This window comes from Heterodontus francisci, chromosome 7 (genome assembly GCF_036365525.1).
Source record: "Heterodontus francisci isolate sHetFra1 chromosome 7, sHetFra1.hap1, whole genome shotgun sequence".
Lineage (NCBI taxonomy): Eukaryota > Metazoa > Chordata > Chondrichthyes > Heterodontiformes > Heterodontidae > Heterodontus > Heterodontus francisci.
The window spans coordinates 42,259,933-42,273,096 of record NC_090377.1 but is presented as its reverse complement, the minus strand read 5'-3'; the positions used below and the strand labels follow the sequence as shown (position 1 = coordinate 42,273,096).

The 13,164-nt window shown below is 44.3% G+C and overlaps 1 protein-coding gene across 1 annotated transcript in view; it reads right to left on the bottom strand.

The window, feature by feature from the left end:
* Positions 1–13,164, bottom strand: part of LOC137372375 (lactase/phlorizin hydrolase-like) — an 89,038-nt gene that overhangs the window by 63,573 nt on the left and 12,301 nt on the right. The window contains exons 3-4 of the mRNA XM_068036267.1: positions 6,725–6,781; positions 5,255–5,326 (exon numbers count right to left, since the gene is read on the bottom strand). Coding sequence (XP_067892368.1) covers positions 5,255–5,326; positions 6,725–6,781 — 129 coding nt within the window. The remainder of the gene's footprint in view (positions 1–5,254; positions 5,327–6,724; positions 6,782–13,164) is intronic.

Sequence of the window (13,164 nt, the reverse complement as noted above, 5' to 3'; positions counted from 1 at the left end):
GGTTCAATCTACTATAGTTCAATTCCTTTATTACCTTTAAATTTAGTTCTCCATCAACAATAGGCATAAATAAATTACTGCACAGATACATTCTGGGATAAGAATATAGGATCATAGAATCTTACAGCAAAGATGGAGGCTCTTCAGCATTTTGTGCCTCTGCTGACCCTCTAAAAAGTCATATTCCCTTCCCTTTTCCCATTTTTTTTTTTACAAATATGTATCAATTTTCCTTTTAAAAACTCTTACGGATTCTGCTTTCATCACTTGTTCTGGTAGGGCATCCCTTGTCATAACAATCCACAGTGTAAAGAAAAACAATACCTCTCCCTTTTACTTTCTGTAATAATCTTTAATTTATGTATTCTCATTACTGACTCACCGACAGGTTTTAATAGTTTTTCCTCATTGGCCTTATCAAAACTCCTCATAAACATGAAATACCTCTATCAGCTCTCCTCTTAACCCAAACATCTGAACTCTGCTTTTCTCCCCACAGATGCTGCCTGACCTGTTGAGTATTTCCAGCATGTCTGTTTGTGTTTCAGATTTCCAGCATCCACAGTATTTTGCTTTTGCTCCTCTTAACCTACTTTGCTCCAATAAAAAGACCCTCAGTTCCTCTGATCTCTCCTCATAACTAACTCTGGTATCATGTTAATAAAATTCTTCTGCATCCTCTCCATGACCTTGACAAGTTTCCTTTGATAAGGCATCCAAAACTGAATTCAATATTCTCACTGCGGCCTAACTAATGACTTATATACATTTAACATTATCTCTGTGCTTTTATATTCTATAATGTTATTTATAAAAAAAAGCAACTTTATCAACTTGCCCTCCCATTTTTAAAGATTTACATATCTAAATTGTTAAATCTTGTTGCTCCTCTACTTCTTTTTAAAGTGTAATATTTAGTGTGTACATTCTGTCCTTATTCTATCTCCAAAAACTTAACGCTTAACATTTCTCTGCATTAAGTTTCATCTGACATTTATCTGTCTAAGCTACTAAGCCATGTCCTTCTGAATTCACTTATAATCACATTAGCCACACTCTCTATTTTATGTTATCTATAAATGTTGATATTGTGCCCAGGTACCCAAGACAAGATTATTTATATATATTGAGAAGAGCAATGATTCCAATATGGATCCCTGGGAGACACCACTGTTTGTCTTTCTCCAGTCTGGAATATATTCATTGGCGACTACTGTTTATTGTGTATCCTTTAACCAGTTCCAATCTGTGTTTAATATTGTGCTCCTGAATTTTATCAATAAACCTCCTTTGCAGCACCTATAACATACATTGCATTGCCTTTATTAATAATACACACTGTCATTTTCTCAAAGAACACTAATAAAGTTGTCACACACAATTGCTTTTTTAGAAATTTTTGTTCGTTGTTCTTAATTAACCCATCTCTTTCTAAGTGAGTACCAATTATACCCTACATTAAGGTACCTAGAAGTTTACACGTTATCAATATTATGGTAACTGGTCCAGAATTACCTGGTTAAACCCCTTTTCCCTTGTAAAGAAAAGGTATTATATTAACAACCCTCCACATTCTGGCCCAAATACCATATCAGATGCTGTTTGAAAGTTTGTGATCACAGCATTTGTTATTTGACTTCCCTAAGGTAATAAACTGATTTAGAATCTTCACCATTCCTTCATCCTCCATTTGAGAATGTCCTTTTTATCTCTAATCAGCCCAACCCTTTTCTAAACTATTCTTTTATTTTTATGTATTTATTAAATCCTTTATTATTTCTTTTTAGCTCCAACCAGTCTTCTAACCTCTTTTTATCTTAACGACAACTTGTATTTATATTGCAGCTTTAGTGTAATAAAATGTCCCAAAGTGTTTTATGGGTGCATAAGAAAGCAAAATTAGATCAAGCCACATAAGATGAAATTAGGGTAAATAGCCAAAAGCTTAGTCAAAGAGGTCGATTAGGAGCATATTAAAGGAAGAAAGAGAGGTAGAGAGGCGAAGGGGTTTAGGGAGGGAATTCCAGAGGTTCGGGCCTTGGCAGCTGAAGACAAGGCCATCAATGCTGGAGCAATTAAAATTGGGATGCTCAAGAGACTGTAATTAGAGGAGATCAGATATCTTGGAAGATTGTATGGCTGGAGGAGATTAGAGAGATAGGGAGGGGCAAGGCCATGGAGGGGTTTGAAAACGAGGATGAGAATTTTAAAAACGAGGCATTGTTTGATCGGGACCCAATGTAGTTCAGTGAGCACAGGGGTGATGGGTGAATGGGACTTAGTGCAAGTTAGGAAAAGGGCAGCAGACTTTTCAATATCCTCAAGTTTACAGAGAATAGAATGTAGGAGGCCAGAAGTACATTGGAATAGTCAAGTCCAAAGTTAACAAAGACAGGGATGAGGGTTTCAGCAACAAATACGCTGCGGCGGGGCGGTGTTGTGGAGGTGGATATAGGTGGTCTTAGTGTCAGTGTGGAAATGTCGTAAGAGGATAGATAAAGGAATAGGGGGCCTATTAGGGACAAAAATAGAAATCTTATTGTGGAGACAGAGGACATGGCTGAGGTCCTGAATGAGTACTTTGCATCTGTCTTCACAAAAGAAAAGGATGACGTTAATGCTGCAGTAGAGGAGGAGGGAGTAGAGATATTGAATAAAATAAAAATAGATAGAAAGGAAGTACTATATAGGCTGTCATCACCAAAATTAACAAATCACTGGCCCAAATGGGATGCATCCAAGCTTGCTGAGGGAAGCTAAGGTAGAGCTAGAAAGCTCTGACCACAACCTTTCAAACCTCCTTGGATATGGGAGTGGTGCCAGAGGACCAAAGGATTGCAAATGTTACACCCCTGTTCATAGAGGAGTGGGATAAACCTGGTAAATACAGGCCAATCAGTCTAACATCAGGGATGGGAAAACTATTAGAGACCATTGTCAAATGCTATAGCTGTTCATCCACTTCATTCCACACTGCTGCCCAAGGTCTCCTTCAATGCAAGACAGTAGTTTACTTGTACCAATCTATATTCACAAATACAGAAAATAGTAAGAACTATGGGCTAAAAATTTGATTGTATGGTGCTGCTTCAAAGGAGCGTTACATAGGCTATGTAGATTCCCCAGGTGTAGACAGCCCCGTGAACTAGTCCATGCAGGTTTCTTCAATGATGTCAATGAAGAAACCTGCACAAGTCACACGGGCTGCTCAGATAGCAGTCCGTGGTGCTGTTTGTCCTGGGGAATCGATGCAAGTCTCCGTAGTACTGCTTTCAAATGGTGCTATGCAAATGAATTTTCAGCCCTATGTTTTTCCCTCCAGTCACTGTCAGATTTCACCTTGTGTAATACAAAAAAATTCTGCAATTAACATTCCTGCTGTTATTTTGCACTGTAGTGATTTAGTTTAGTTTAGTTTAGAGTTTAGAGATACAGCACTGAAACAGGCCCTTCGGCCCACCGAGTCTGTGCCGACCATCAACCACCCATTTATACTAATCCTACACTAATCCCATATTCCTACCACATCCCCACCTGTCCCTATATTTCCCTACCACCTACCTATACTAGGGGCAATTTATAATGGCCAATTTACCTACCAACCTGCAAGTCTTTTGGCTTGTGGGAGGAAACCGGAGCACCCGGAGAAAACCCATGCAGACACAGGGAGAACTTGCAAACTCCACACAGGCAGTACCCAGAATTGAACCCGGGTCGCTGGAGCTGTGAGGCTGCGGTGCTAACCACTGCGCCGCCCCACTGCGCCACTGTGCCACCCCATTGCAATACTTGCATTGTATTAATTTGAATATAGATTGATACAACTGTTGGACAAAAGCAATTCTCACTTGGAGAAGGTGGGTCAATAAGCAACGGCCAGCATGGATTTATTAAAGGCAAATAGTGTCTGACTGACTTGATTGAGTTCTTTAATGAAGTAACAGAGAACATAGATGATGTTAGTGCAGTAGATCTTGTATAAATGGACTTTCAAAGGCATTTGATATAGCACCAGATAAAAAACTTATTCAGAAAATTGAGGCACATGGTATAAAAAATGATGATAACTTGGGTATGAATTTGGCTAAGGATAGGAGATGGTGATGAATGGATGTTTTTCTGACTGTAGGGAAGTATGCAGTGGGCGCCCTCAGAGGTCAGTATTAGGCCCATTGCTTTCTTGTTATATATAAGTGACCTGGACTTGGGTATAGGGAGTACAATTTCGAAGTTTGCATTTGATACAAAACGTGCCAACATAGTTCATAGCGAGTAGGACAGTAGCAGACTTCAGGAGGACATGGACAAACCAGTGAAATGAGCAGACACATGGAAGATGCAATTTAAAGCAGGTAAGTGTGTAGTTACGCACTTTGCAAGAAACAACATGGAGATGCAGTATAATCTAAATGGCACTATTTTAAGGGGAGTGCAAGAGCAGAGGGATCTGGGGGTGCATATTCACAATTCCTTGAGGGTGACAGAGCAAGTTGATAAGGCAGTTAAGAAAGCATATGGTATTCGTAGCTTTGTAAATAGGGACAATGAATACAAAAACAAGGAACTCATGCTAAATCTTTACAAATCATTGATTAGGTCTCCGCTGGAGTCTTGTGCACTGTTCTGGGCATCACACTTTAGGAAGGATGTCAAGGCCTTGGAGAGAGTACAGAAGAGGTTTACCAGTATGATACCAGGGATGAGGGATTTCAGTTATGTGGAAAGATTGAAGAAAGTGGAGAGCAGAATAGGTTAAAAGGAGACCCAATAGAAGTATTCTAAATTATGAGTGGCTTTGATAGAGCAAGTAGGGAGAAACAGTTTCCTCTGACAAGTAGGTTGATAACCAGAGAACGTAGATTTAAAATAACTGGCAAAAGAACTAGTAGGGAAATATGGAGAAATAATTTCACACCAAGGGCTGTTATGATCTGGAACACACTACCTGAAAAGATGATGGCAACAGATTCCATAGGAACTTTCAAAAAGGCAATTGTACTTGAAGAGAACTAATTGGCAGGATTGTGGGGAAGAAAGCTGGGATATGGGACTAAATTGGACAGCTCTTTCAAAGAGCTGATCAGCTAATTAGCCCCTTCATTGCTGCAAGATTCTATGATAACCTGTTATACTCCTCGTAAATGAACAATTCAATATGGAAAAAATCTTCAGTGTTTCTAATGGTTTCAATACTTACAACTTGAAGAATGTTTGCATCTCTTTGCAAAAAGGAAATCATTTATTTTATCTGTACCTTGATTTTTGTTAGTTTTTCCTGTAAGGAATCTTCATTTGCTTTTGAGATTTCATTCCCTAAAGTGTCAGTCTGAAAGAACAAAGATTTCTGATCAGTTTCTGGGCCCAGAGATCCTAAACAAAATTACCAGGAGTTAACACAGTGAGTGTGATCTAGGTACTGAAAACGTTCTACCAATTTTGGTTTATAGCTTTTTTTGACAGACTTTCCAACTTTAAACTCTCAAGATTACAATTTCAAATCTAAATCTCAACTGGTTTTTGACTTTTTCTTTTTACATGAATTTCAGTAGTCTTGGCTAGGTCACTGCCAGAGGATTGAGATAGACTTTAGACTGCTTGAACTGCATTTTGAAGAAAAGAGAAACTAACAGGATCAATGCCATCCACAGAAGCCCACAATCAGCTGGTTGGGTTGGTAGAACAACACTGATGACTAGAGTGACTGCCAACAATATGGAACACCCTACATATTTAACCAAAGGGAAAGCATGTCATTCCGAGAAATAAAGGAACTAGGAAGTGTTTTCAATCAAAATAATTCTCATACTCTAATTATGGATAAAATTTACCATTTACCGTCACTCTCCTCTGCCAACACCACATGCAATGTTTAGTTCTCAAATCAAATGTGATGCTCTTAAATCAATTTCAAATCTTTGATATATCGTGTTGAACATCAAAGTATTTATAAATATATTCTCATTCTCTTTGGCCTCCTTATCTCGAGACACAATGGGTAAGTGTTCTGGTCAGTGGTGTGTGGAGCAGCGCCTGGAGTGGCTATAAAGGCCAATTCTAGAGTGACAGGCTCTTCCACAGGTGCTGCAGAAAAATTTGTTTGTCGGGGCTGTTACACAGTTGGCCCTCCCCTTGTGCTTCTGTCTTTTTTCCTGCCAACTGCTAAGTCTTTTCGACTCGCCACACTTTAGCCCCGCCTTTATGGCTGCCCGCCAGCTCTGGCAAACGCTGGCAACTGACTCCCATGACTTGTGAGCAATGTCACAGGACTTCATGTCGCATTTGCAGACGTCTTTAAAGCGGAGACATGGACGGCCGGTGGGTCTGATACCAGTGGCGAGCTCGCTGTACAATGTGTCTTTGGGGATCCTGCCATCTTCCATTCGGCTCACATGGCCAAGCCATCTCAAGCGCCGTTGACTCAGTAGTGTGTATAAGCTGGGATGTTGGCCGTGTCGAGGACTTCTGTGTTGGAGATATGGTCCTGCCACCTGATGCCAAGTATTCTCCGGAGGCAGCGAAGATGGAATGAATTGAGACTTCGCTCTTGGCTGACATACGTTGTCCAGGCCTCGCTGCCATAGAGCAAGGTACTGAGGACACAGGCCTGATACACTCGGACTTTTGTGTTCTCATTAAAGTTTACCTTACAAGGTTAGTGTACCTGTAAGTAAATGTTCAAGTATAATCATTAAGGTTTAGTACAGTATAACACTCCACATCTCACCTTATGATTTGGTACACAATCATATGGTACAGTTACAGCAATCAAGTCCACCAGTCCCTGTAAGTAGAAAGCAGTATTTTATAAAATAAGTGTCTCTATGCAATGTATAAAAGCACTTAATTCTTTCTGCAGTTTCCAAATATAAATTTAAACCTTCTTCTAGATGCTTATCCTGCAACAATCATAATTAAGTCGCGAGCAAACAAAGGTCATTTGGTTGATCTGGCCTGCATTATCCATGTATATTATGAACTTTCCCCTCACCACCACCCTGCTTGAAGATTTTCTAGATGTAGGGCAAGAGTTTTCACTAGGTTGCACTAGTTTTTTCAAGCACAATTCGCCTGAAACCAGTCAAACTAGCAGAAAAGATCAAGGAATTTTAAGTTTAAATTAAATTTAGCGCAAATCAAAGACTGAATTTTATAATCCCACCACTGAAATTTGCGGCGGTTGCAAACAATGACGGGCTGCATGTCGGGGAGCCACCGCGATGCTAAGCGCGGCAACTCATTTAAATAGCTGGGGTGGGCCGGCCCCCGATCACGTGGAGCAGGTGGGCTTTCCGTCCCTGGCAATGGCATCAGCTGCCTGTGCGCAGGCGCTGACACCATTTTTAAAGGGCTCTGAGCCCTACCGTTAAATTTAGATATTTAAAGATACAGTGAATGAAAAAAGTTAAATACATTTATTTTGCCCCTTTCTCAATGCCCCTAAAAACCATAAATTAATAACTTGCCCTCTTCCCCACCAAAACACTTACCTTGTCCACCTGATCTTCCTCCCCACAAGTGCATAAACTTTAATGTCAAACCCTTCCCACCATCCCCTACACCAATGATGTTACTTTGACCCAGCTCCCGCCACCCCCGCACTGAGTAACGTACCTCCTCCCCGTCCCCACAAGTGTTCTGCCTTGTTTCCCCCGACACGAAGGCGAGGGAGTGCCAGCCAGCAGCAGGACGGAAGGCAGCAGCGTAAGTACGATTAAAGAATGTATTTTAATTTATTTAAATATGCAAATGGAGATCCCATTGCCAAGCGGTGGCGGGGCCTCCATGAGGCCTTGCTGTCGCCGGCAATATTGGGCCAGGCCCTCCCGCCGTCAGGGTGTGTGGCGGCCCTGTCCTGGAGGCATTTTCCTGCCCCACACTGCCACGAAACCCAGCGTCTGGGTCTGTAAAATCCAGCCCCACTTTTCTGCAACCTTTTGGGCTAGTTTAAAAAAAAATGCTAGAAGTTGGCCCCGCCTACAAAACTTATCTTTAAAAGGTACCTGGTCGTGCACCTGAAGTGCTGTAACCTGCAAGGCTATGGACCAGGTGTTGGAGGTTGAAATTAGATTGGGTGGCTACTTTTCTCGGCCAGCACGGGCATGGCAGGCTGAATGGCCTCTTTCTGTGCCACAATTTTTCTATGGTTCTATGGTTCTTTTTTTTTTTACCATGCCCCCATATCGAATTAATCACCATTGCAAATTTCGGCTAGTTGAGCATTTTTGCAGGCCTTCAAGGACGGTCTTAAAGTTAAGATTTTTTTAGGCACAAGAATGCTAATGGCACATTTTAAAAGTTTTTGAATTTTAAAATTTACAAAAGAAACTGACAGTTATCCATATTGGACAGTAAAATATACACAATGTTACATTGTATTTATGGCACAGAAACAGGCCATTTGGCCCAACAGGTCCATACCGGTGTTTGTGCTCCACACAAGTCTCCTCCCACCCTTATTCATCTAGCTCCATCAACATATCCTTCTATTCCTTTCTCCTTCATGTGTTTATCTAGCTTCCGCTTAAACATATCTGTGGTATTTATTTCAACTGCTCCTTGCAGTCTCATATTCCATCTTTAATCAGGGACTAGCACCAATGGCAACATTACAAACATTGGGATTGCTCACTGAATAAAGGCCAAGAACAACTAGTTCATCTTCTACCATTCTGCTGATCACATGATACAATGATGGGAACTGCTGACTAGTCACAGCAAACAATCTCTATCAATTAGTCCACAACAGACCCAGACATGAGGCGAGGAAAATGCCAAGTGGTGGAGAAACCATGGCTTGAATTTTATACCTCCCCCAAACAGCACGGGGTGAGGGGGGGGAGTGTAAAATGGAGTGGGAGACTCGGGGGGGGGGGGCCCTCCCGACCCGCTTCTTCCATCATTTCACATGGGGCAGCCGTGGCGGCAAGAAATGGCCTGCCCTGCCATTTCTTGCCAATCAAGGCCCTTAAACGGCCAGTTAACAGCCACTTAAGGGCCTCCACCCACCGCAACGGGGATTTATCATTGGCAGGCGGGCGGCCCAGGCCTGAGAAAAGCCGCCAGTAGGCGGCCTTCTGATGGCCTGGGGGGGGCCACCCCTCCTGATCGGGCACAGAGGGCTGCCCCTGATGCCCCAACCCGCCCCCAATGTCCAACCCGCTCCCTGCTCACACCCCAATCGACCCCCCCCCACTTGCCTCACCAGAACCAGACTGATCACTCCCGGTAAGGCCCAAAAAACTTACCTCTTTTCCGTCCTCTCCTTCATCTTGATCTTGAAGCTTGGTTGCAGTACCTGCAGTGGCCACCATTCCCGGTGACATTGCTGGGACAAAGTGCTGCCGGCCCGCTGATTGGCCTGAAGCTCCATTAAGTGGGACTTCCTGCCTCAATGAGGTGGTAGTCCCGCCTAAGACCAATTAAGGCCTGGGGACCGTAAAATCCGGTCTGGATCCCCAGGCCTGGCGGAGGCGGGATCGCCACCGACATTTTGGTCGTTGGACAGCTCCCATCCAACACGAGCAAAATTCTCTTGCCCATGGCTCCAGTTGAGTCCCTTACTTCCTCTACACTTAGAGATACAGCACTGAAACAGGCCCTTCGGCCCACCAAGTCTGTGCTGACCAACAACCATCCATTTATACTAATCCTACATTAATCCCATATTCCCCATCACATCCCCACCATTCTCCTACCACCTACCTACACTAGGGGTAATTTACAATGGCCAATTTACCTATCAACCTGCAAATCTTTGCCTGTGGGAGGAAACCGGAGCACCCGGCGGAAACCCACGCGGTCACAGGGAGAAGTTGCAAACTCCGCACAGACAGTACCCAGAACCGAACCCGGGTCGCTGCAGCTGTAGTGCTAACCACTGCGCCGCCCAGTGTCACCTGTTCCTCCCAAGCATGTTACACTCACCACATGTCATCTCAAATTACTCATATTCTAGACCCAAAATATTACTTTCTGAAAGAAATCAATCCAATTTGCACTTGAATGAAGCAATCGGGGGAGGGGAAACTTGCAAGCATTCACACCAGGTCTAGAATCTGTAAAGGGAAAAGGTAAGCTTAGGTTTAGGTGTTGATTACCATGAAGAAGGTCCACAAACTCTAAGAGATCCTGCTGAGCATTTCCAGCACTTTTTTGTTTTTATTACATACCAATACTTGGTTCAAATGGTGTCATGTCTCATTGATCTGCAGCAGCACAATGCTTCCCCACACCCCCACACACATGCCTTACCTCACTCTCTTTTGTCCTTGCAGGAGAAATGGGCCCACAATGCAAGTGAGAGGGCCCAGACAGGAGGAGGGATCCCATACCTGCACGTTATCACCACCATGGAGGACGGAACCATGGATACCACCAGGTTTGCTGACCATGAGGAAGTTGGACAAGGCAAAATGAGTATCCATGATGGAGATGGTGACTAGAGAGTGCAATGCGTTCATTAAGGGGGTACATTGCACTCTAACCCGTCCGACAGTATACTGAAGACTGAGATGCATTGGGAGGCCTCAGCACTGCAGAGGCTTCTGCTCGCCAAGGCTAGTTCCCATGATCCCTTCTTGTGTCTCCCACAGGTGCAGACGACAAGGCAATTAGGCCATCACCGGGATTAGCGCAGCCACAGCAGTGCTCAGACCAAGCACCATCACACCTCACAAGCGTACCCTCCACCAGCAGAGGTACAGTCACCTCAGTGGGTCCTTGTGCGTGGTTAGATAGAGTGGCACTGGGTGATGTGTGGCACTAGTGTGCAGGATGGGGTGTCAGAGACAGAGGCAGCTGTGGGCAGTTACCCTTAGAGGAGGGAGGACAGACACAGCCCTGTTCAACCAGGCACAGAAGCAGGGCCTCAGGAGTCTGAGGAAAGGAGGCTCTACCTAGACCAGCATCAACAGATGTGCTTCCACATGTTGGAGTTCCCTGAAGCAGTGCAGGGTCATGGACTGAGAATGGAGGAGTCCATCCAAATCATGTGTGCCATCATAGCTGAGGGCTTTGAATTCATGAGCTCCTCCAATGAGAGAGAGTGGGCAACCTCATGGAGAGCCATATGCAGCATCGCTTGGAGTGCATGTAGGAACTATGCATTGAAGTTCACAGGATGCATACTGTTCTATGTAGCCTTGATGGGTCAGTGACACTGATGGCTCAGGAATGTCTGAGGGGATGCCATGTGCAGCTCAGGTGCAAGCAGAGACAAGTGAGCAAGCTGCCTCCAAGTTCTCAAAGGCAACAAGGGGAGCACCACATAGAAGTGACCAAAAACAGAGGCCACTGCATCGGGCAGAACAGTGAGTGGGTCACAGGGGTCTCTTACACTTTTAAATGTGCACTTTTTGTCTTATGTAGTTTCATGTAAATTTTGACACATGAAGCCAAGTGTGAGTCTCCTTTTAATAATGGTAGTACAGGAGAAGAAGGATGAAGTAGTGAAAGGGAGCAAGAGTCTTTGAATGGTGACAGTGAAACCTCTTCATTGGCAGTAAGAGTTGAGCTGCTCCAGGCTGCAACTGCAATGGAAGTGTTCTCACAGGCAGCTCAAAGTGAGCTCCAAACCATGCCATACCTCCTGGTCAGAAGGGCTCAGCTGAAACGAGCTTGAATCAGATGATCCCTGACATTGATGGCATCCTGACGGGAACCTCAAGTCCTGTGCTGGTCCTGGCCACCTCCCTGTGCAGCCAAGGCACCTCTGTGATCTGCAAGTTTCTCCTCCTCTTCCAGGTCCTGCTCCTCCTCTTCCTCTGAAGAGCTGTGTCCATCCAGTGCGTCACCATCTTCAAGGCGTACACCTCTATGTAGGGCCATGTTACGGAGAGTGCACCACAATGAGTGAGACCCTTGCAGGTTTGTATTGCAGGGTACCACCCAACTGGTCCAAGCACCGGAACCGTATCTTCAGCAGTCCAATGGCCTGCTCAATGGCTGTCCTAGTGAGCAGATGTCTTCGGTTGTCGCATATTTGTGTCTCTGTCTCGGGGTCACATGAAGGTGTGAGTAGCCATCTCTTCAAGGGATATCCCTGATCCTGCAGGATGCTGTTGTAGTCACAGACCAGTTGAACGTTGAGGGAGTGGAAGCCCTTCCTGCTGATGAATCTGACTGGCTGGTCACTGGGTCCCTTGATGGCCACATGGGTGTAGTTGAATACACCCTGCCCCTAGGGGAATCTAGTAATGGAGACCAAATCCAATGCCCTTTGTGCCAGCGATTCCGTGTCTGTCTGGAATTGAATGCACTGTCCAGCTCTTGCAAATAGGGCATCAATGACCAGCGAGATGCGGTGGTGTGCAGCCTTTTGCAAGATGCCACCAAGGTCTACAACTGATCCTTGGATGGATCCAGCAGCAAAGAAGTTCAAGGCTGCAGTGACTTTGACGGCTACTGGTAAGGTATGGCGAGCAGTGCTGTGAGGTGTAAGGTCTTCAACGATGAGGGCACAGATCTCTGTGACCAGCTGCCTGGAGAGTCGCAGTCTCCTGCACCACTGGCTCTCAGTCATCTGAAGGTAGCTCCTTCTTCACCAGTTGATCCAATGCTGAGGATACAGCCTCCGTTGTCTTCCTGTCCCTTGTTCCTTTCTTCTGTGCTCCTGATGCTTGGGGCTCTGCCTTTTCTGAGGGAATGTTGCCCCACCCCTCGTGGGACCTGAAAATTCAGTGTGAGGTGTTTCTCCATAGTGGGAAAGAAAGCATTAGGAAGAGTCATCACCTCCTGGTAGTTAGCTCAAGAGTACTATAGGCCTAGAAACAATTCAACTGTCAACCCCTTGGCCACATTTGGTGCATTGCCTGCAGAAAACTAGAAAAGGAATGGAGAAAATAATTTGAAAAGAGGGAAAAGGTGCTCCTAACAAAAAATAAAAACTAGCTATTTTTGGGTTTAAAAGCTGGATGAGCATTTTACTTTTTATATTAAAATGATGCAAATAATTCAGGTTGACACTTCAATGCAGTATTGAGGGAGTGCTGCACTGGCGGAGGTGCCGTCTTTCAGATGAGATGTTAAACCAAGACCCAACTGCCCTCTCAGGTGGACCTAAAACATCCCAGGGGACTATGAAAAGTACAGCAGGTAAGTTCTGTCGATGTCGTGGACAATGTCTAAAACTCCTGAAATTAATTTATCTAGTTACTTATCTCTTGC